Below are 24,053 nucleotides of genomic sequence, written 5' to 3'. Positions count from 1 at the left end.
AACAGGTTAGCATTTGGCCTGTCATCCACAAGCAAATGCAGTGTCAAGTATTTTTGAAGAAGCCAGTTGGATTTTATACCTGAAAATCACAGCTAACAAAGCCCTGATTAAGAAGTGCATCCAACTCACGTTGTTTCCAGTAAACGTGCTGCTTTCCCAAGTTCAACTTAATACCATTAAAAGACACTGAGTGACCTGTAAAACCGTTGTTACAATTCTAAGAGATGTGAAGAGCTCTCATCAGGCAACCTGAGATACAGCGCTCTGCTGCTGTTTTAAAAGAGTATCTTGTGTTGGAGAATCATTCAACAGAGAACAGTGAAGAAAAACACGGTACATGAGAATGCATGTCTTCCATTGCATCTCCTGGTGTCATCACTGACCTGAAGATGACTGAATCTGGAGCACATGCAGGTCAGGAACTCAACCTAATATGTGTATAATGAACCTGACTTACTCTGAAAGATATTAAGTCTTTTTAATGACCCCATTGACTCTGAGGTCAGACTTGATGAAATGGCCAAGAAGTGCCCAGCTGAATGGAATATGGAGGATCAGAGGCAGGAAACAACTACACAAGTTTTCCTCCGTCATCAGGCCCTGCCACAGACTATAGCTGCAAAACCAGATGTAGACTCTGAACACGAGACCATTTCTGTTGGCACTGAAACCTCTCTTCTGGAACAGCAAACTGCTCCATGCTCCTGCTCAAAGATGCTATCCTTTACTAAAACAGCTATATCAGATCCTGGAGAGGGAAAGAACATGGCTGCATAAACGTAGTTCTCTAGTAGCAGGTCGTGCAAATAAGCACCACACGTTTACACCTGACTTAGAACGTCTACCTACTGGGCTTCAATAAACATGAGGGTAGCACTAGTCCCTGTGGCACCACAGAACTTGGTAAAGCATTTGGAATTTTCTGTTGATAAATCCTGACAGCCAAATGCAAGAGAAGATGACTTGTAAGAACTGACTTCTGCCCTGATGTGTCATGCAGTGCATATATATTAAGTGCAGCCAGTGATCTTCGCTGACCATAATTACTCTTAAATTAACTTTCCACAGTGATGATTATGCTATCAAATGTTTAACCGGCAGGCATGGGATCATCTGCAAATGAACTCAGCTCAAGTCACAAGGCTCTCTATAATGTTGCCCACCACTGTGTATGCTACTAGTAAATAACAGTTTAGGTAAAAATATTTTAATTCATATCTGTGTCTTATCACTCAAGACGAAAATAGCTTCTGAAAATATGTAGTAGGAGTATCAAGGGTAAACAGGTGATATAGCTTGATATCCTGCACTCAAAGAAGAGAATTAAGAATGTAAATAGCGAAGGAAGCAATATTAAAAGGTACAAATCTCTCAGTATTTACTGATTTCTAATTTCCATTGGAAACTGGAAACGCCAGATTAAGATGTGTGAATCTGACACCAACAAACTGAAATTAAGCCTTTGGCAATTTCCACCCTCCTGCTGGGTTGGCAGACTGGCCCAGCACCTGCCCCATTGCCTCACAACTCATTACTCCCTCATAGCCAAGCATTGCTCCATCAAACAGTAACTTGCCTTTGCTGCAGCATGTGCTGTCTTGAGGCAACAGGACTGAATCCAGAATCAGTGGCACACAGACTAGGGAAAGACATTATCCAAGAAAGACCACACTGCAACAGTGACCATACTTGAATGTCCCTACTATATGAGGTGACAGTGTTTTGTTCTAGAAAGAACTCACAAGACTTGTGCAATATTTTTCTTATACTTTGAGGCTATTACAACAAGCCCCAAATACCCGTCAGTGTATCACACATCTATGCATTCATCACTGAACTCGCTTCTTCCTCATTTTGGAATGATACAGCAACCAGATCCAGCTCAGTTTTCTGTTACAGCTCATTGTTCATCTCCCCTCAGCCTGAACACACTAAGTCTGTGGTAACAATTACACCAGTTAAAATAAACCTGAAATCCTAGATTCCTTCCCTGACAAGGAGACCTTCCAACTATGTTTTACAGAGAACCATTTCAAAAGGATTATATTCAAGGTCAGTTGATATGACAAAATAATTCAGAAAAAAAAATGTAAGTTAAGGACAGAGTTGAACAACAGTTGTCCAAACGAACTAACCTCCAGTTACTAGATGAGCTATTGAGGAGCTGCCCAGAAACATTAGCAGTCTATGTTACAACGACTAGTTGGCTAATTTGGTCCAACCTGGAGGAGATTCAAATGTTGTAGAAAAACAATACAGAACATATACAATTCCACATACAAAGACAGTCAAAAATGGATGCAGTACATTGTGCTCTTTTGTTTAAGAGTCTTACAAACGGAATTTTCCAGCCTACAAATTCCTGCTGTGTCAGCCTGTTGTGCAAAGAGATCATCCACGTTCTTCTTAAGGCTTGACGACTTAAGACAATGAGCGTCCAAAAATGTCCCAGTCCTCGGAGTTTCCCTTAGCCCAACAAAACAGGGTACAACTCCAGATCTTCTTAGCAAACAGGCACTTAAATAGCAAAGATATTTCATTTTTATAATAGAGAGTTTTTAGGGCCACTTCTCCGACAGCACTGCAAGTCTGAATCCAACACAATGGGGACAAAAATCACGTTTATCTTTCACTCAAGAGGTAAAATGTCATCTTTTTCACAGCATTTAGTCTCTAAAATTCACTTTTCTCATGATTGGTTTTCTTCTTGAACAATCAGAAAAGAATCCCAGTGCGTCAAGAGATGTGACTGCTCTATTAACTGAGCAAAGAGGTATATGCCGGAGATGTTCTCTTCAGATGGAGCACAGAAAAAGACCTTGTATTAATGAACTGGTACCAAAATACTGCAGGGCATCATCCCAAGATGCAATACAGCAGCATCAAGACTCGCCCATCAGCTAGATCTGAACCAGGTGTTCTTGGCATCTGGAATAAAAAAAAGCATCTCTAATTAGCTTTTGTACAACTTTGTGTGTTATGTCTGTTATGACAATGTAGTGCAAGTTCTGGACTGGTCTATCTGTTCCTATAATGATGAGCAACACATTCTAGCTAACTTTTGAAAACCTGACTCAGTTGGGACATTCATAAATTTCACCACCAGCTTTATGTTACTGGGTTAATCTTTCAATACTGAATATACCAGAGTAATATAGTTCAAGATAAGCCGTGCAGAAGTCATTCAGTCATCAACAAATTGTGACTTCAGAATTGTGCACATTCTTTCTACTTCAGATGATGCTTGTGTCACTTCAAAAAGGCCAAAAGGTTGTTGGGAATAGACTTTGTTCTTCTTATGCTTTCCTCTCTACTGATTTAAAAAAGAGTAATTAAATGTAAAATCTAAGCATCTGGGCTATCAATAGGCTGTACAATCAGAAAAATAAAAAAGGTAGAGCAGTCAGTATTTCTAAGATGTGCTTATCAACAACTCAAAAGATATGCAGACAAGAAACCAAACACTTCATCATGGCTCACCTTATCACATCACGACACAAGACAATCCCATACAGCCTTGATTCCCATCTTCACTGCTGTTGAGCTTTTTCATCCGGTACTGCCGAATCTCTCTCACCAGTGTGTAAAAAGCATCTTCCACACCCTGAGTGCAAATGATCCAAGTAAAGTATTTCGTTTTCTGACTTCTTTGAGATCACTGTTCTTTCCATCACAGGATTGCTTGACATATTCGAAATACATACTTTCACAGGAAGAGTAGTAGCCACCTTATCCCACAGTTTATGAGAGCAGGGAGCTGTCACCTATGTCCAAACCTCTTCACTTAAATTGTTAACTCTCCCTCTAAGGTAAATATTCAGAGCAAGAGTCATGAAAAAGAGACAAAGCTAACTGTAACCATAGAGAAATCCTGTGCAGAAACAAACTCTAGTTGCCACATTTCCATTTCAGAATTCAATTTTTGGCTACTTAACAATTGCATCTTTCCTTCTTCATCCCACATTACTATAGGTAGGTAGCACTGGTTGACTGGTCGTGGCCATAGATTCAATATAGCTGAAGGATTTCTTCAGAATTAAGCTACAGAATCACAGAATGGTTGAGGTTGGAAGGGACCCCTAGAGAGCATCTAGTCCAATCCCTGCTCAAGCAGGGACACGCAGAGCACATGGCACAGGGTGGCATCCAGGCGGGTTTGGAAGATCTCCAGAGAAGGAGACTCCACAACCACTCTGGGCAGCCTGTTTCAGGGCTCTGTCACTCTCACAGGAAAGAAGTTCTTCCTCTCATGCAGATGAAACTTCCTGTGTTCCAACTTGTACCCATTACCCTTTGTCCTATCACTGGCCACCACTGAGAAGAGTTTGGTCCCCTCCTCCCTACATTCTCCCCTCAGATCCCCTCCCTCTCAGTCCTTTCTTCTCCAGGCTAAACAGGTCCAGCTCGCTCGGTCTCTCCTCATACAAGAGATGCTCCTGTCCCTTAATCATCTTTGTTGCTCTCTGCTGGACCCTATCTAGGTGCTCCACATCCCTCTTATACTGGGGAACCCAGAACAGCCCCCAGTGCTCCACGCGTGGCCTCCCCAGAGCTGAGCAGAGGGGCAGGATCCCCTCCTTGCTCTGCTGGCAATATCCTCCTCGTGCAGCCAGGATCCCATTGACCTCGTTGGCCACGAGGACCCTGCTGCCTCATGGTTAACTTGGTATCAACCAGAACTCCCAGGTTTCTCTGTGCAGAGCTGCTTTCCAGCAGCTCAACCCCTGATCCATACTGGTGGCTGGGGTTAGTCCTGCCCAGGTATTTTGAGGGTATTTTCTGTAAACAACCTCATAATTGGCCTTCAATAAAAAGCCAAGAAAACTGGATGGGGAAGAGTTAGATGATTCTGCATTTACAGTAGAAACAGACAAAGAATGGAAGCATTTTACCTGTCTTGTTTTAGCAGATGTCTCTATGAAGGGGATTCCATAGCTTTTTGCTAATTCTTGAGCCTGTTTTGTGTCTACTGTTCTTGTGGGTAAATCACACTTATTTCCCACTAGCACCATTGGCACATCATCTGAATCTTTCACTCTCTTTATCTGTTCTCTTTAAAAAGGAAAGGAAAAAAAGGAAAAAAAAAGGTTAGAAGCTAATTTTACATGTAAATGGTGGCTTAATTAAGTATCAAGATAACTGCACTACAGAAGATAGAAACTCCAAGGTCCTGCCCAACCCTGGTACTAACATAAAATAGTACTTTTAAAAGCCACCATAATTCCATCAAAATCAAGAATAAGCCCACTTTGATGTTCCTTCCATTTCCTACCCACTGTCTTATGTCTCCTTTTCCATTTGCTCTAAAGCATAAAAAGCATTTAATTAACACAGCAGCCTGGAAAGTTGTTCCATTCTTCACTAACTAATTATGTATAGACTCAGAATGTTTAAAAGCTTGGATTTTTTTTCCAGAAAGTGGGAGTTTTAACATTTTTCTAGCATTTATTCTTCACTAGATTTCAAAGCTAACATACCTCTTCAGACATTTCTCCCTAGTGGTAAAGAACTAGATCATACCTGTAAAGGTTAATATCAGCAAACGATTTACTGTTGTTAATGGCAAAAACACAGAGGAAACCTTCCCCAGTTCTCATGTACTGGTCACGCATGGCGCTATACTCTTCCTGTCCAGCAGTGTCCAGGATGTCTAACAAACACGTTTCTCCATCAATAACAACCTGCTTTCTATATGAATCCTGCAGAAAATATGAGAATTTTAAATTAAAAAAGGTTTCCACTACTTATTTCAAAATGAGGCAGCATTAAAATAATTAAGGAGATTATAATTCAGAAGAGCTTTTCTACAGTTTCCTACCAAAAAAAAAAAGATAACTAAAAACACTTAAGATTTTAATCTAACAAATGCACAAACTTTCTTGCAAAAAGCAAAGTTATTTTTTAGAAGTAATTTTTCAAGCAACACAGTCAATAATTTCTAAGTTATCTCACTATAACATTATGATCATAAACTAAAGTTTAGACAGTCCTGCAGTAAAGTAACTTTTTTTTTTTTTTTTTTTTTTAAATGTTTCTGCTTTTGGCTGCCTACATTCTGCTCTGGAAACCAAAGTAAATGCTTAGGAAATTTGAATTTTCTACAGTTCCTGGTCCTGCACACACTGATCCCATGTCTTTATTTCTAAGCACAAAGTCTGCTGCAGTATCTACCTTCTTCTTAAGTATTTAATATGCATAACATGGAAACAAGTATAGATTCTGTAACATCTGTTCAGCATTCTCCCACAAGTGTTTTTAAATGCCGTTCCTGAAAGCAATCAGATGCTTTAAAACGATATTGCTAAAATCTGCACGTTAATATATTTACCCCTCAAGGCGAGAAAAAAAGGCCAAAAGAAAAATAAATAAAATCGTTGCTTAAAACAGCAAACGCCCTCCTGCAGTTGGAGCACGCTGCCCAGCGCTCGCGCTAGGCTGCCGCGGCTGCGGCGCCGAGTGAAGATGCTCGGTGCCCGCCGGCCGGGCCGGGCTGGGCCCTCTCGCCGCCTCACCTCGATGGTGGGGTCGTACTCGTCCACGAAGTGGTTCTGGATGAGCTGGATGGTGAGCGCGCTCTTGCCCACGCCGCCGGCGCCCACCACCACCAGCTTGTACTCGGTCATGGCCGCGGGCGCGGCCGCCGCGCGCCTCGGGGCGGCCCCCGCCCCCGCCGCCCGCCAACGCGCTGCACCCCTCCGAGCTGCCGCCTTCCGGCTTCCGGCCGGAGCGTGACGTCACACCGGCTGCCGGAAATGTCGGTGGCGCTGCCGCTTCAGATCCGCGCCCCCTCGTGGCCCGGCGTCAACAACACAGGCGGCGAGAAGGGAGACTTTGTTCAAAATCAGTAAAACTTTATTCTATTTCCATTCTTTGCCATTAACAGAAAAAAAAAACTGGAGAAAGCAATGTTTGTTTTACAAAGATAATGCATCTCCCAGAGAAGAAAACCCTAAACTGAGAATAGAGGTAACATGGAAAAAAAAAAAAAAAAACCAAAAAACACAGTACTGCCCTCTATTCAAAGAAAATAACTCCTGATCTTTTTGGTTAAAGTAATACTTAGACCAATCATTCAGTTTTCTTGCTTGATAAAGTGTGACTGGGGAAATAGGGGGAAAGCAAGGGAGAGTGAAAGGGGTGGGGAAGGGGAAAAAAAAAATAAAGCACACAGACATCAACTATTTCACCTTGATGAAAGTCTCAATACAGCTATGGAAAGCCTAAGTATTTATTCTTTTACAGTACACTGGGTGCTGGCTGCAAAAAAAGAAAAAAAAGTATTCACTTCAGGCACAACTTTTTTTTTTTTTAAATTTAAATCAGTAAAAGAAACTGGGTTTAGAAGCTGCAGTGTTCAAAGCAGCAGCAGATTTGTGCATTTTTTAAATATATTTAAATTACCACACTGATGGCACACCTCAGCCTTATGTAATTCTGCACTGCATGCATTTAAGAATGCTACAAAAATGGGTCTATCCTGGAAAAAGATTTTCTTTGAGCTCTAATAGAAATTTGCTGGCTAAAGAACTCAAATGAACTCTGAAAACAGTGTAACATTTGGCCACCTACTTAGGTTATCTGAACGTTCATACAGATTTTGTATAAAGTTGAACATACTCTGCATTCACGTGGTCCTCAGAATTTGAGCAGAGCGAGCAGAAAGTGACCTTCTACTTGGAAGGCAGGAGATAAAACAACTGAAAACTAAGGCATAGTAAAACCTTGGCCAAAATAACAAAGAAAGCATATATAAGTGTAGTGCAGAATTCCATAAGGTCTACCAGAGTAGAGCATTCTATAATGTTTACTCACATAGGCAATGAAGATTTGCAGTTACCAGTTGCGTTAAATGCACCATTCAAAACAAGCTTCTAAAATGTGATACTATAAGGCGCCACCTTAAGTTCTCCAGGCTGCAACTGTGCATAATTTTAAAATGGTTTCATAAATTTATTTTAAACATAACATGAAAAGGTGTTAAAACTGATGTAATAGCTTCTTAGAATTTGGAAGGGATGAATTCAGTACCCTTCACCAGCCCCCATCACTCAGTCGTACTTCAGGTACGGGTTTTGTGAATCAGTCTATAACACCGGCCTGGCGAATCTTTCTCTCTGCACCAAATCCCTGAAAGTAAAGAAGCGGGAAAAGAAAAAAAAAAATTGAGAGAGAGAGAGAGAGAGGATTTTCAACTCCAGAATCATAATTTTAAGCACACTTTATAACTTGTAATAGCTTTAAGCAACCACAAGGATGCTGCGTTTACTCTTTGTGGTCTTAGATTTGCCACTGCTTACAGGCATAGTAATCTTTCTGCATTTCAAGTGGTGACGTGGTGACAGGACTTCATGTGAAAGACAGGTTTACATACAGTCATTTCTCTTATTTATGAATATGGAGAAGCATCCTTCTATAATTAGAAGGCTTATAGAAGGAAAAACAAAGATACTGGTTATAGGCACAATGCAACTAACTGGCCAATTCTATTAATTGTGCTTTTCTGAAACTGCAGAATATCTTATTATTATATGCTGAGTATATTATTATATACTGAGAGTATAGGTTCCTTGTCTTCTGATTAATCTAGCTTTACACTGCTGGGGATTAGCCCACTAAGAAACTGAATTGAACAAAAGATTTCAGTTTAAGACTTCCAACAGAGGAAGCAAGGCTACATTATCGAAGCAAAAACACAAACTGCAGTTCTGCAAGCTAGCCTTATCTTACACACCTTTGAGTTATCCGGCCCCTTGGGCTGACGAAGAACTGTTAGACGAGGAGCATTGGCATCATCCAGATTAATGCTCTTTAAACGATTGACAAGTCTGTCAGGACGTGGAGCAGCAACAGCCTTAGCGCCTTCACTGTAAGAGAGTCAACCATTCAGACCAGTGATGACTGAGATAATGTAAGCTATTTAATTCATGGTCATATTCTCTAAGACATCATCACAGTTTGGCTTGTTTGAAATTTTTCTGTTTAAAATGAAAGACGCTTTTTAGAAAACAAGTGGCACTATGTATAATGCATAAATTGCCATATGGTCCTGACTATCCACAGTGCTTCATTGAGTTTTCCTAACACTTCTTCATTTCCAAGTAAAAAAAAGTTCAAGTCTCTATTATGTAGAACTTAATAGACGAAAAATAAACAGACAAAACAAAGTCAACATTGTGCAATCAAGAAAAGCTGAGAGCCTTGCTGCTCTGCTCACCGTGCTCTCCTATGAGGTTCAGGTTCTCACTGAAGCCAGCTGAAATTTAGAGTTCCACTTCTAGGAAGAGCTATTTTAGAAACCATAGGCATGCTACACTAACTTCTCCATCAGTGCTATCAGACATTAAAAGTTTAATTCCAAGTCCTCACCAGACACGCCACACATTACAGGCACTGCATTTCCCTGTGCGCTGGTTCAGGATTACTGAGAACTCCACTTCATCCCCAGCCTGTAGTTCCACACCATCCTGAACTTCTTTGACATGGAAGAAGAGTTTTTTGCTGTCACCCACTTCATAGTTAATGAAGCCAAACTGAAAACAATACAACACATGGTTATTTCTTTCACTTTTATCTAAGAAAATATAATGACATACTTATTACTGCTATTAAAGAAATATCCCACCCACACCACTTTGAAAAGTAAATGGAGTTTCTATACTAAAGACATTTTGTCTGGAAATAATACTTTTTAGTGTTTAGCCACCTATTGGATATCTAACATCAAGTCTATAGACAAGTTCTGAAACCCGAGAAGCACTGGCAGCAGTATTAATAAAGACATGCAGCAGTGGTTTTCTCAGTTTTTTTTTTCTTCCCCCATCACTATCTCCAAAGTTAGAGGAAACCACTCTGTTCGGAGAAATTAATTCTAATCCTTTTACACTGCAAGTGACTAGGATAGTGATCACCCTTCATATCCCTTCATATTTTAGATTGACTACAATCACTGACTACTTAATGCTGTGAAGAAGCCTCTTCCAGTAGCACAGCATGCAAGCTTTTTTTTTCTCCCCTTATCTTCTTAAACACACTTTTATTTAAATTATTTTATTAAATACACAGCAGTAACTAGCTAGATGAATTCTTAGAAAAGCACAGAACAGGACAGAGTAGCTCTTCAGAAACAATCACAAAAGGAACCATTGCTCAGTAGCAATTTATCAGCACCAAAGCTGTAGTTCACCTTTTCTGAAATCAATTTACGCAGATTTACAGAAATCACTACGTGGGTTACACAAAGTCTTTCTCTAGAACAAGAGCATAAAATCATCATAGTTTGTGCACAAGCCGAAGCTTTATAGATCAGGCGCTGAACTGGATTCTCGCCTGCTCTATGCCAACTCAAACGGTTATCATATATCTTGTCCTCAGATTGGTATTCACTCACCTGATCTTTAACACACTCCACCGTGGCTCTGCGGAAAGGTGTAATGTTAACAGCCATTGTCTGCCCATTTTGACCAAGAACACAGAGCTGAAATTTTACTGTTTCTCCCTTTTGCAGACAGTCACCTTTGTTTGCCATTCCAACAATTCCAAATGGATAAACCTCTCCTTTCATCTCACCTGGAGGGGAGGAGGTGGAAAAACAAAAGTTTTTTAAACTGAGAACACTTAAAAGGTATTCTTAATACTAGTTGTGACAGTTTCATTGTTAACAATACAGTGTGAATATAACCGTTAGCATTTCCATTTACCACTCATTAAATTATTAATCTTATTCTGCATCTGAAAAGGGAATATGTAGATCTATCTTGAGTTCACAGCTGTATTTACTACCAAATTAAAGCAAGCATCAATTATAGGTGAGAAATCTTACCATCCTCCATAACTTCAATCATGCCCTGGTATTCAGTCTGTGTGGGATCTACACTCCGCAAAGGACGAATTACTTTACCAGAGTAAAGAGTTGGATCAGCTTCTTCAGTGATTCCATTCACTGATAAGGAACGAGAATGAAAGAACAGAATGTTCCAGACATGTTAAAACAGAGTATTCAGTAAATCAGTCTTAGCTAGAAGCCTACAGTTTACACTACAAAACATGTGGTATACTGCACTATCATAGAGTAAACTCGAAAGAGCCCTAATTCAGTAATATTTTGTGAGAGCTTTTCTAGTCAACAAAACACAACTAGGGAGTTGGGGGCCAGGAAATGGTAGCTTCCAATGGAACCAAAGGCACTGGAACATGAAAGGCAAATCAAAGGATTTTCATTCACTACCACTGCATTCCCCATTCCTCCATCATTTTAATGTTCCAGTAATCATTAACCATCATTTAAGCTTATAAATTCTTTCTTAAGGCCCCAATAGCAACAACTTGCCATTCCTCTTGAAGCCTTCCTTCTGTGAAGGAAGCAAAACAACTAGAATTATTAAATTAGGTAGTTTTATCACAACATATCTCCCTTAAATTAAAGGGGGCAAAGTATGACAAAAGCCCAGAGGGTTGCTACTGTCTACAAGATTGTTGTTCTGTCCAGATTTGTTCTTCAATAACACAGGAATCAGCTTTCAGGAAACCCGTTACTGAGATTAATACCCAGTGGGCTTAACTAGTGACCATATCAGGAATCCTCCTTTTGCTCTGAACTCCAACTGTAAGGAGATCACTAACAGACTTTACCATGAGGACCTTCAAAGACTATTTTAAGGAGAAATTGCAAGACACAGTCTTACCTGCATGTGTTTTGTTCACCTTTTCTGCACTAACTTTGTTTCCTTTGCCTTTTGATAAGCTGTATTCAACTGTATCTCCAAGTTCCAGGCTATCAATATCACCACAGTATTCACTACAGCAAACAAACAAGCAAACAAAAATTGTAAGCAACTTTTCTTTAGTTATATGACAACAGTAATATTTTAACAATTAAATAGGGTGATTAGAACCCACCTAACAGGCTCCCTACATTTTCAAGAAATTGTTATCCAAGAAAGGAACAGGCAGTTTTCAAACTGTATTTTTTAGCCTAGAACAAAGCCTTTATCCAGAAGCCCTAAACACTCTAATAGAAAAATATAAGCCATTCCAAAAGAGATAAATAACAGACTTGAGACAATTGATCCTTTAAATGTGTAAATCCTGAAAGGGTTACTACGCCTCTACCTAAGGGGGGAAAAAAAAAATCTCCCAAAAACACACACACAAAACACACACATACAAACACACCAGAAAGCAAGAGAGAAAGTGAGAGACACTGACTCACCTGTAATGAAAGAAGATCTCCTTATCATGATTGGCTGTTTCAATAAATCCAAAGTTATCTTTCAGGGCTGCCACGTATCCCAAAAGCCTCTTAGAGCTATAGTTGCGTCCAAGCATTCTAACAGAAACAGCTGTTTGCAGACCAGTTCTCTTCACTTCACAAACACTGAACTCAACCTGTTAGGAATGTAGATCAATATGAAGGGAGAGAGGAAGAGGAAATAAAAGGCCACCCCCTACACACTGAAACAACTCTCAACTACATCTCCAGGAAAATCTTACTCTAGCCACTAGTCTCCCAGAAACATGTTAGTCTTCACTTTCTTTGACCCATTAAACACAGCCTATACGCAATTAGCTTCTTTGTACATATTTCTCTAACACCATTAGCCCACAGTGAGCATGCACCTACGTTCAGGTCACCTGTTTTTTATTTTTATAACAGTAATCAGTGCTTCGATAGCATGGCTCTCAAACACTTACTTTCTTAGGTTGCCCTTCCAGATCCCTTAGTATCTTTGTCTACATTTGTCTCTCAAGCTGTTTTGCTAACAAGCGTATGTTCTCCATTCTTCAAAAGCTACCTCAAGGCACTACTTTCATACACGTCAACAGGTTTTAGGATATTTTCCATATAGCTAAAAAAATTGAAGCCACTAAACCTTAGGACAGAAGCAATAGGTTGCATTATGCAGATGCTTTATCCTTCATTTCTTATGAAGGAGAAAAAAAATGCAACAACAAAGCAAAAAAAAGCTCACATCTGGCAACACACAGAAATTCTTTTCTCAAAGGTAAACTTAAGTTATATTGCCTTATCTCCTATCTGGGGATTAGCAGATCCTTCCACATCCTTGGCCTGGTAAGGAATGGTCAATTTTACTCCGCAGTCGTCATAAACAATTATTCCATCCTCAGCTTCCTAAAGATAAAGCAACAGAATTCAACAATCGGCACTTTATTTGTCGGTAAATTTACTGCATACAATCCAAGTACAGCTCATTTCAGTCACAGAGGTTTTTCAGCAACAACTCAAAGCAAGCAGAGTAACAAACACGAAGCTTTAAGTGACACTCCTAAACATTTAACTTCTTCCTGGACGGTACTTTTAAAGTAAAAAAGTGTAACTATTTCAAGGGCTTATTAGAAGTTTAAATATTTGCCGAAGGTTAAGAGTACCAAACTTCCTCTAGCCCTCGGAACATCATTTCAGCCAATTAAAGCATGTGTTACAGCAAGACCAGGAAAGAAGCTTTCCATTAAGGTCCTGGAAAAGGAGCAGCATCATTCAAGAGCAGCATCACTGCAAAGAAGCCATAATTTTATAACTCCTGCAAAACAAAGTAAGTTTTAGCCAATCCTGTCACTAGGTATTCAGTCTATTCCACATTTATAATGACAAGCAGTACTTCACAAACAGAATTATATATTTTGAAAAAGCAGACTCAGCTTCCAAAATGAGAAATACACAACATGTACTTCACAAGAGCAGCAACATTACCTTCTCTTTGCCTTTATTTGGGCTACTGGCTTTGGCTGGAATGGCTTCTTTGTCTACAGTACCCACAAAACGGTGATCTGATTGAGTGTGGAAAGAAACTGTGCCCTTTGGAAGCTTTTTAATCCTTATGGCATGATTTCTTTGTGCAGAGAGCATATCCTGAAAAACAAGATTGATCAAGTTTCAAGGCAGATGCCAAGTGCTTGCTTTTGATTTTTGGGCTTTTTTTGTTGGTTTTTTTTTTTTTTTCTTTGTTTTTTAAATTAAAAGTTGAGTTTGCAAATAGATTATTTCACTTACAGGAACCACAGTAAACTCTACTTCATCAGAAATATGGAGTTGGTTTCCATCCATAATTTCACTGAAGTGAAAGAACATGCGGGCATCCCGATCAACACATTTAATGAAGCCAAAGCCATCTCTCATTGCTGCAATCACACCCTGGAAACAGACAGATGGAAACTTCATTAGAATTCAGGATTTGCTACTACTGTAGCACACTGCTTGAGGAAGATACCCGAAGACTTCATTGTATAAAATGTGAAAGATGCTACCATGTTATTTACATTAAATTATTGTTAAAGACAGTCTCAGTCTCCCATGTACCACCCACCTTTGTTTCACCTCAGAAATAACAACAGTAATAAGAAAAATAATAAAATAATAGAATTGTTTTTAAATCTAAAAATAGATACTTGCCATTTCTCTAGTTTCATTTGTAAACTGGAAAGTATTGGGTAGAACCTCAATATTTGTGGCTCGTTCCAATTTGTCACGTCTATCTGTCGAAATATTGAATCGAACGTGGTCACTTTCCAGCAAGGTCACCTTGGATTTTGTATCTTTGTCTCCAAATGGAAGCTCTTTAGGAATCACAAAGTCAACTTTGATGCGGCCAGGTAACGGGTCACTCTAGTAGCCAGGCAGAAACATGTAAAAAACAAACACACAAACACACACCAGTTAGTTCACTTAACAAGGCCCAAAAATTCAAAGCTTTAAACAAGTCTTTAGAAAAACACTTGCTTAGCAGCATGCCCTCACATATACACTCAGGAAAGGAAGGCGAGTTGAACAGATGCTCCTACACTATCATGTCATAGCTGAAAGTCAATTTGGTTTCTATCTATGTATCAAATTCAGAGGTTACCAAGATACCGGTTTCAACATCACCGCAGGCAAAACACTTCGAAAGACTAATGCTGGCCAAAGTAAATACTGAACAACAGCAAACGTCCACTGGACTCAAACCATTGGTTTTTTTTTTTTTTTTTTTTTTGTTGTTGCTGTTTTCTTCTTCTTCCTTCTCTCTTATCACTCCTGGTTTGTTAGTCAAAACAACTTAGTTTCTGTTCAAGGCCAAATGTGAAATATTTTAGCACCAAATGTGTATTTGCAGAGAAAGATAAAGAAATAAAAATCAGTTTCAAGGACTAAGCTTATAACCGTAACACGTCTAAAGGTAGAGTCTGTTTTGTAGTTAAAAAAAGAGACCACCACTTTCAAGTACCTTCTCCCCTTTCGTAATTCTGCATTAAAAAACAAAAAGCTCTAAACTCAAAAAAGTTAAAACAACTGACTGCAGAAGTATCTGAAAGATTAAAAACAAAAACCAATGTACCATTACCCTTCATTACCCTAATTCCTGCCTCTTCAACCTTTAGAAGAATATTGTGACTGCTAGCAATGGTTGTTAAAACTAAATTCAGTTTTATCCTTTGCTGTGAAGTGGTTCTTCCACACAGACTGTTAAAGAGATCGCTTTTACTACTTCTCTGGAATTCCTGTTAGTAAATAACATTATTCCAAGTCTCAGAAAATACTGAAATTCACCTGGTTTTTGCTGGGTACTTTTGGAATTACTTTGGTTACAGTTCCCTCAAAATGTTCAATGCTGATGTCTTCAAAAATGACTGTTCCTTGAGGCAGCAGTCTTACATCTGTTGCAACTTCTTTACCCTAGAAGCATAAACTCAGTCAAATACTCCAAAACAAGAGGCAAGTTAACATATACTTTCCAAAGACCTTCCCCCCTTTTTCACAAGTGACTTTGAAGAAAAAAAAATATATTTATAAAAATAGCTGTCCAGGTGTGCTCTAGAACCTTGTCTTCAGTTTTTACTGGATTTCGTCTTACATTTCTGTCTTTGATTGTAAACTCCACATCATCACCAGGCTGTAAGGCTTCTAGGTCACCTTTAAATTCACTATAGTGAAAGAATATCTCCTTCACGACATCACCCCTCTCAATAAATCCAAAGGCTTCCTAAGAACAGAACAAAGTGGTTAATATATCACCAGATAAGTTATTATACAGAATTACAGAGCTATAATTAAGCACAATAAAAGATACTGCAGCTTAGAGTACATGTGGCTACAATACAAAGACACTATGGAAATACTAAAATCCTGCTTAAAGGCAGCATTATGCATCAAAGATGAGGTCACGTAAACTTTTTCACCCAGTTTACACCCTCAGCACAAAACTCTTAACGGATCTTAACAACCTGAATTCACTGCTTGGAATATTAACTTTCTATAAAGTATTTCATCTTCAAATTAGATATTAAAGCTTAAGAATCACTTACTTTCATAGCACAGACTACTCCTTGACAGCGGGCTTGTTTCTTTTTTAACAGCATAATGTTACGAGCACTTACAGCACCAGTACTAGAGGGGAAAATAGAAGTATGGAAAAATGGATAAGCAGCTGCAAACTGAAGCCAAAAGATTAAAATCGTTTCATATTTCGCTTCTAAATAATTTCTGTTCTTGAACAGCTTCAGAATACTGCCCGATCACTGCCTGAACAAGTATACAGGTATATACAAAGTTAAGACAACAACAACAACTTACTGTTTATTTGTATCGATTACAAAGTTAATTTTATCTCCAGTTTCCAGCTGTACATTTCCTTCAACATCCTCCGGTGTGTATGTCAGGTAAAATACTTCCTGTAAATTAATGTTGACTAATATTACTCTACTTGCAAAATAAGCTCTTTTCAAAGATCAACAACATTTTTTTTAAAAACAGCATCAGCTATTAAAAAAATGATTTTAATCAGAAAATAGAAATTGATAGAACAGTGCATGCAAAAAACATTCTTTCATTGTGCAGTTTTGATGAGTCCCTAATAAGCACCTTAAATTGAAAGTTTTGTACATGGCCATCTTTAAATATCAATTTCTAAAGGTAACATTTTTGTTTTGAACTTTTCACATAACCTAGCTTCATTATTCTTTATAACAGAACAACTGTTTATCTCTGCATTAATTTCTCAATAGATGAGGGCAATTTTTCAAAGTAACATTTGTTTGTAGTAACTACTGCAGTTGGCATTTTTACATAAGAACTGTAACTTCTTTAACTTCTTAGTAAATTGTAATGTCATTTGTCTACATTAAATTGTGCTTTTTTTTTTTGTTTGTTTGTTTTTTGTTTATAGACCACACTGATGGATCAGTCAAGAGTTGAAGTAAAATGCATGAGCTTTACCCCATTACGTTCGTAGCATACACTCCCTGTTGGACTCTGACCCGGGGCAGCTGGAGATTTACTCTCTAAATTGTGAGGAACAGCGCACACAACCTACCAGTCACAAAAAAAAAAAAAAAGAAAAAAAAAGAAAAAAAAATCCATTGCTAGTCATTTCAGGAGCAGCATTGTGCCATACAAAAATTTCAGTATGCCCTACTATAGACTCAGGGATGCACTTTGCACTTCATATGTAACAAAATGGGATGGGATGCCATGCTGCAAAGTTTTTAACAAAGACTAACTCCTGACTCTGAGAACTGCTTAGAGTCAAATAAAAGCTTGAACTGAACCTCTGGATTTTTGCTAGAATGAGAAAGATATAGACTATTCAGTCATACTGAGATATGTATTGAATAGGCATGCTAAATGAATCTGCCTTTTTGTACTGAATATAGAAGTTTCACATAGAAATTAGACATCACAGCCACTAACTTGTCCATTTATCCGTTCTTCAGGTAGTATTTCTGGCTTTATCTTCACCAGTTTAACAGCAATTGGTTTTCCAGTTCGGCGGTCAGAAGACACTTCAAACTCAACATCGTCTACAAGACAATCAAACATGATAATGACATCAGTATAAGCTGCATTTCAAAACTAGTAACTAAAACAAAAAAAAACAACTCCAAACGCTCACATTTATTAATTTGCTGCTTATCTCCCAAAACAAAGAACAACTCAGATGCCTTTGTTAACGAAGAACATTTTGTATTATTTCTCTTGCTATTCTATTTCTTTGTTCCTTCTGCTCTATCACATTTAAGGGCATTTCCCTGTTAAGTTTCCTACCTCTCATCAAATAGTTTAGCACTTTCATCGTCAGATTCCCCTCCTCAGAGGAGGAGGGGGGAAAAAAAAAAAAAACCCACTACCCCCCACAGAGTTATCTCCAAACTATTTCTAAAAAATTAAGAGAAAATGCTGTGTTTGTGAGGTATGTTATGTCTATGAGTTACGTTTGAGCACCCCTATATATCTTAAACTATACAAATTTGATCTAACATTGCTACTTACGGCCATTTCCAAAAAAGTGCATTATGACAAGAGGCACAAAACTAAAGCTTTGGTAAGGCCCGTCATTGGGAGTGCTAGATTGCTAATTCAATCGGGTTTTTAGCCTCTCAGAAGGAAGTGTCTGCATTTGTCAATGCTAAAGGTGCAAGAATTTTCTACAGGTGAAACGATGGTTCTTGACTCAGCCAAGAAGTTCTCCATACCACCCAATTACCTCCTACTTTGAGCTCCTGTAAATTGCCATTATACTGTGAACAGTGGAAGAAGAGTCTAGCTTGTCGTTCTGAACACTGAATAAATCCATAAGAGGTCAGCAGTTTTTCTATAACCCCAGTCTCACGCAGCGCTGCCGAAGTACCATTGGGGTACCCGTTGTGTCCATTGTTGTGGAGAAGGTTTGGATCAAAGCTCATCTGTTAAAAAAGCAACAACAAAGTTCAATAATTGAAAACATTCAATAAAATAAACTTATTTTCATCTGACACACAGCAGGATGAAAGTAACAAATAACAAGACGTGAGGATGTTATTGTAGGAAATAAACTCTAGTGAATTCTGTAAGGAGAACAGCCAGGCTTTTATAAAACTGTGATCCTTTAAATTTAGGCAGACAACATATTTATAAATAGTTGACCACCCCCCCAACTCACAAAGGAAAAAGAACCAAACAAACTAAAAAAAAAAAAACCCACACAAAGACTGAAATAAAGCTTGCTTTGACCAATAAAAATTCTGACTTTGGATCCAACTGTTATGAAACAACAGTACTAAGCCTGCAAAATCTGTCTCCTGGTTTGACTCTTTAGTATTTCAAACATACAAGACAATTTTAAAGGATTTTCTTATTTCTGCACACTTATGGAATAATCAAAATGGAAACCTAAAGCTAATACTTCAGCAGTATAAGGTTCTGTGAGTCATACTACTACTCACTCAAACCCTATGCAATGTAAAGTTGCTAGAGTACCCTCTCTTAGGATAGTCCTATGCCATTGGAGAAACTTGATTGGAAAACAACACTGAACTTAGAAGTTAAAGCTAAAATCAACTGTAGATTAACTTCTATGTATAAAATCTGTTTTTCTTCTCAAGATGCAGAAAAAACATGAAGAGTTTTAGAGTTTCTTTTCAGACATATCAGCTTTTGATATGCAAAAGCATCATTTTTAAAAGCATCTATTTCCATTTACAGATTAGCAACTAAATCACTTGAAATTCATTATTCCACACCAGACACTGCAATGCAAGAAAGACTACTCAAAACAGTACACTGAAACAGCCAGCCTGCATCCTGAAATACACTTTCAGAGTTTTACTTGCTACAGTTTCCAGTGTATTATTGTGGCAGCCTCTTGAGATTATGTTTGCTCTGTTTCGTTGTCACACCAAACAGAAGAGATTCAAAACCAGTCAACAAGACATTTAATAGGGATAAAACGCTCCTGAACAACTTGTAAAAACAGTATGCTTTTTAATGCAACACAGGCATATAGCTCCTCAAATTACTGAAATGTATAATTAAAGCATGCCCTGTTAATGCTGATCAGTTCAACAATGATATCAAAGAGCAGAGCTACACATGTGCTGTCAATTTTTTTTAAAACATAAGAAATTGTAATTTTCCCACTAACAGAAACAATACAACACTCATAATAGAAAAATCTTCTTATATATATATAAGATATATATATATATAAGAAGTAAGGATAAACGGAGTTCTACCTCCATGAGAAACAAATGAGAAAAAGTAAAGCATCAGTTCTCACACCACTGTACACAATTTCAGTTAGCCTACAACCATTAATACCAGGTGGAATGTAGGGGGAAGGAAGAGAAGAGGATGGTTATGGGTAAAATATAGTGGTATTTGTTAGGGGTGAAATCGAACTATAGCACATACTATTTCCTTTTTTTTTTTTTCCCCTGGAACACTTCCACCTTCATGTTATGGCTTACATTTTGTTTCATTTGATTTTCAAGGAAATAGTTGTCTGTACCAAAGTACATTTAGCAACAAGCAGCACTGACATTCATTCCACAGGAGGACGTGATATTTTTAGCTAAGAATTTTAAAAACAGTTTCTGAATGGTTTCAGGGAGGAGGTACTTCAAAATTACTCAGGGAGGACTGAATGCTTCACATTTGTTGAAAAAAAGTGTAGATAATAAGAATGTTCAAGAATCAAATCATTTTTACAAGGTAACCAACTCTATGACTCCCCCATGCTGCTGAAACACGTGACAATGTGCAAATTGCAGCCCTGACTTACAGATCTCTGATACAGGGGAATCCTCTGCTGTTTTTTAGAGCCAGATGAGGTAGATGTAGATGAAGAGAAACGTAAAGGAAGAGAAGGTAGGGGAGCTGCAGGAGGGGGGAGAGGATCTGATGACACAGTAAAATAGTTCTCCATCTCATATAGCTGTGATAACATAGTACAGTGTCATAACTAATCAGTAGTTTCAAAGCACAATTTCAAGAACATCCTGCTAGCCATCCTAAATCTTTTAAGGAATTCAGTGGACTAGCAAATGTTATAATTTTTGCCTTAAGCACCAATGATTTTCTTGTTTTACATCCCATTTTTTTTCCATCTTTAAAATCAGTCACATTAATATAGCTAAGTACTGTACCAAAGTAAGTCTGTAAGACTTACAAAAACTGTAAGTCTTAATTGGAAGATGTAACAGTAGCAAAGATGCGCACCCATACACCTCTGATACAGAAACAGTTGCAGAGACTAAGCATGTTCTATTCATCTAAGCTATAAGAGAAACTACAGAAAGTCTAATTTAGAGTCTTTTTCACTACTATGCTTTCTTCCACATACTGCAAGCTTTTGAAAGAAAGGACTGCCTTACTACCCTTTCCTCCTCATACTTAAGAGGAAAGGCAGAAAAACGTTAAACAGAAACGTTAGTTATCAGCTCAGTAAGATTACATATCAGCACCCTCACAAAACCAACGTAGGTCTTGGATATATCTGCTGAATAAAAATACTTAGTGCATTGATTTGCACATATTATCAGCACCATTACATATGCATTTATCCGAAATTGTAAATCTCAAGTCCAGCAACATCAGTGCCATACAGTAGTCCTTGTATGTGAGTAGGTAAACTGAAAGAGTTATATACAGGATAACCTAACTGTCTATGAAGGCTTGAGGGTTTTGCTTCCTCTCAGATTTCAGTGTTATTTTTCCATGTCTAACAAGTTTTCCTGTGTCAAGAAGGGCAGAGTAAAGGTAAGATCCAACTCCAAAAACTTATTAACACCTGAAGATCCTCACAGAAAGTTATGGGTGATGACAACCTCTTTTCCTTGCATCTCTGTAGCAGCTTCCAGAGGACCTGCAACTTAAAGCCAATTTAATTTGCGATTATCGCAATCTTTAGCCCCTTTGCATAGCAAAGCACACAATAATTTTGTTACCAGCTAAAAAAAAAGCTTATTTTCAGCCACATTTGGCAGTGCTAAAAGCCTCTGCGGGAATGAAAATGTTCTATTTCAGCAGAGAATCATAGCACCAGTACAAAAACAAATGACAACAACAACAAAAAAAACACATGCACCAGCAGTTTACAAATACGTAAAATACGTATTTCCTACATGGACAGCTGCTTCACAGCTGAAGTTAACCTTTTTTTTTTTTTTTTTTTTTTTGTCATGACAGTGAAATTCATAGCCTCCACACTGTCACAGAATGAAAAAATGCACTGCATTACATAAGAACTTAATTTTCTAGAATAAGATAAATCAATAAACAGAAATGTTGTCTGCTTAGAGTGACATGAAAAGCTAAGCATATTCACCCTCTCTCTTACGTATTCCATATTCTTATTCTACAGCTACTAAGAATAAAGTTTTGGGATACCACACAAACCTGTGAAACAGGTATAAATCAATACTCTTATGTGTTATAAAATACTAACAAGTCAAAAAAATAAAGCAAACCATAAAGTCATGAGCTGCTTTAGATCCCTGAAGGACTCTAGCCTATAATTCTGCTCAAAGTAAAACTTTTGTTAATAGATCAACAACCAGAGGTTCCAGAGGTTCTGGGTAGCCTATTCCAGTGTCATGATATGGTCCCCAAAGGGTTTTTCATGATGTCCTGTCTCAACTGTTACAGAGTCAAAGGTCAGACACTGCAATTCTTTTAAGCAGTAGGTTATACTTAAAGGACACAAATATTTTCTTGGAATGTCTCACAAAAGTATCAATGCAAACAACCAGAAAGAGTTATAGATAATTTCTGTAAGCATAACAGTCTAAACATAAAGGGAGAGAAAAAGAAGGAAAAAAAACAGATGAAACGAAAGAAAAACATATGCTTTCAACAAGATAAATCCTACAATATTCCCTGAGACACTCTTGTGAGAAGGATGTCTTTGACTTTATGCCAATACAGAGCTTGCAACTCTCTTCAGAAACAAGGATGCAAACAGGATCTTTGCAAACAGGATTGCTGGGGAAAGGGATCATGATGCCTTACCTATTTCCAGATGAGTAAAAGGGAAAATGTTTAGCCCATTCTGAAAGTGTTTATCAGTGTGGCAAACCCATTCTGAAAGCATTTATCAGTGTGGCAAACCCATTTAGTGAATCACTAACAGCTGCCTCATGCCTCTGAAGCAAGAGAAACACACAAACACATACCTGCCATACTAGCAAAGAAATTAAGTAACAGCTACTAAAAGTACTTCACTTACAGAAAACAAGCAAACAAAAAAAATCCACAAAATAATTAAGTTCAGAACAGCCTATACTAAGGTTAGAAAAACACACTGCTATAATCTCTTGCTGAAATGCAAGAGATGCATTAAAAGCTCTCAGTGCACCACTGCATGTGCAGTCTGGGGCTAAAGAGCTATCATTCCTATACTTGTTCAAATTTAAAATCATAACAGAGCATAAAAAAAATAGTACTATCAATTTGTATGTCTCATTTGTCTCATTAAGAATATTGTACATGACTGTACTTAAAAAAAAAAATTTTCTCATAGAATGTTACAGCATAGCAACATTCACAAACCACAATCATTTGATTGGACCTACAGTGTAACAGCTATATACTGAAACACTATTACTACCTGTGTTGTCTACTGTACAAAGTCGACAAGCTTACAAGAGTAAAAGCAATGAAATCCATGAATGTGTAACAAATGTGAAATGACCAACTGAAATATAATCAGCTTTGGGGAAAAGAAAAAAAAAATACTACTGTTCATTACTAATAGAAACTTCAGTAATGACCACTACTCCAGGGAAACGAAACAATTACAGTTAAAAATGAGAATCATACCACAGTTGCTATTATCACCTTACAAACAAACTAATATAACAGTGGAGAACTTCTGTTAAGAATTTGGTTCCTGATCAGTTTGGGAACACATATAGCACTTTATACATTACACACACTAACCTCGCAGTGATAATCAATTATTGCACTTCCAGCAGTATTAGCCAATTCTCCTGTTTCAGCACACGTTTCAAAGGATGAAGACTGTGGGGTTTTTTTTGTTTGTTTTGTTTTTGTGTTTTTTTTTTTTTTTTTAAGAGGGGAAGAAAAAAAGGTAAAAAATAGCAAGAAAAAGTGATCTATCAAGCTAATAAAGAATACGAGTGCTGCTGCCTTGGGCAGTTTTTTACAGCACTGGAGAAAAAGACTACTAGCAGCGTTGGGACGTGCTCTTTTGAAGCTGTTGAGTAGGCACAAACTTCTTGTTTCAGATCAAGCGTTGTGTCTTCAGTGTAAGTTTCCTCTTCTTTGGTCTTCTGTTGTTGTTATG

At 38.0% G+C, this 24,053-nt stretch overlaps 2 protein-coding genes across 3 annotated transcripts; both read right to left on the bottom strand.

Moving 5' to 3' along the window:
* Positions 1 to 2,794: 2,794 nt before the first annotated feature.
* On the bottom strand, positions 2,795 to 6,638 carry NRAS (NRAS proto-oncogene, GTPase). Its single transcript, XM_026044187.1, has 5 exons — positions 6,513 to 6,638; positions 5,521 to 5,699; positions 4,893 to 5,052; positions 3,481 to 3,604; positions 2,795 to 2,928 (listed from the first exon to the last, which is right to left on the bottom strand). The coding sequence occupies exons 1-4, from the start codon at positions 6,621 to 6,623 to the stop codon at positions 3,485 to 3,487; spliced, it is 570 nt and encodes a 189-aa protein (XP_025899972.1). The 5' UTR covers positions 6,624 to 6,638; the 3' UTR covers positions 2,795 to 2,928; positions 3,481 to 3,484.
* Positions 6,639 to 6,830: 192 nt separating this feature from the next.
* Positions 6,831 to 23,989, bottom strand: CSDE1 (cold shock domain containing E1). Of its 2 annotated transcripts, XM_026044184.1 has the most exons (19): positions 23,687 to 23,989; positions 18,474 to 18,672; positions 17,681 to 17,790; positions 17,207 to 17,299; positions 16,565 to 16,662; positions 16,297 to 16,378; positions 15,846 to 15,974; positions 15,542 to 15,667; positions 14,408 to 14,620; positions 14,009 to 14,149; positions 13,709 to 13,867; positions 13,022 to 13,129; positions 12,209 to 12,384; positions 11,682 to 11,794; positions 10,820 to 10,939; positions 10,388 to 10,566; positions 9,367 to 9,530; positions 8,732 to 8,864; positions 6,831 to 8,127 (listed from the first exon to the last, which is right to left on the bottom strand). In XM_026044184.1, the coding sequence occupies exons 2-19, from the start codon at positions 18,670 to 18,672 to the stop codon at positions 8,080 to 8,082; spliced, it is 2,391 nt and encodes a 796-aa protein (XP_025899969.1). In that variant the 5' UTR covers positions 23,687 to 23,989; the 3' UTR covers positions 6,831 to 8,079. The 2 variants fall into 2 exon arrangements, with proteins under 2 accessions (XP_025899969.1, XP_025899967.1); XM_026044182.1 differs by lacking the exon at positions 17,207 to 17,299 and having other exon boundaries at positions 23,687 to 23,812.
* Positions 23,990 to 24,053: the final 64 nt, after the last annotated feature.

The sequence above is a fragment of the Nothoprocta perdicaria genome, unplaced genomic scaffold (assembly GCF_003342845.1).
Source record: "Nothoprocta perdicaria isolate Ctin4 unplaced genomic scaffold, notPer1 scaffold_353, whole genome shotgun sequence".
NCBI classification, from domain to species: domain Eukaryota; kingdom Metazoa; phylum Chordata; class Aves; order Tinamiformes; family Tinamidae; genus Nothoprocta; species Nothoprocta perdicaria.
The sequence above is the reverse complement of the archived record's forward strand: the minus strand, read 5'-3'. Positions and strand labels throughout refer to the sequence as shown.

Bases quoted from the DNA above. Each gene is read 5' to 3' on its own strand.
- CSDE1 (XM_026044184.1), bottom strand. From the start codon at position 18,672: ATGAGCTTTGATCCAAACCTTCTCCACAACAATGGACACAACGGGTAC. The intron at 12,385-13,021 runs GCAATATAACTT...CATTCCTAACAG, and splicing joins ATCCCCAGATAGGAGATAAG to GTTGAGTTCAGTGTTTGTGA. The intron at 10,940-11,681 runs GTAAGACTGTGT...GTTCCTTATCAG, and splicing joins GGTGAACAAAACACATGCAG to TGAATGGAATCACTGAAGAA.
- NRAS (XM_026044187.1), bottom strand. From the start codon at position 6,623: ATGACCGAGTACAAGCTGGTGGTGGTGGGCGCCGGCGGCGTGGGCAAG. The intron at 5,053-5,520 runs GTATGATCTAGT...TCCTTTTTAAAG, and splicing joins GCTGATATTAACCTTTACAG to AGAACAGATAAAGAGAGTGA. The intron at 3,605-4,892 runs GTAAAATGCTTC...ATTTGCACTCAG, and splicing joins CATCTGCTAAAACAAGACAG to GGTGTGGAAGATGCTTTTTA.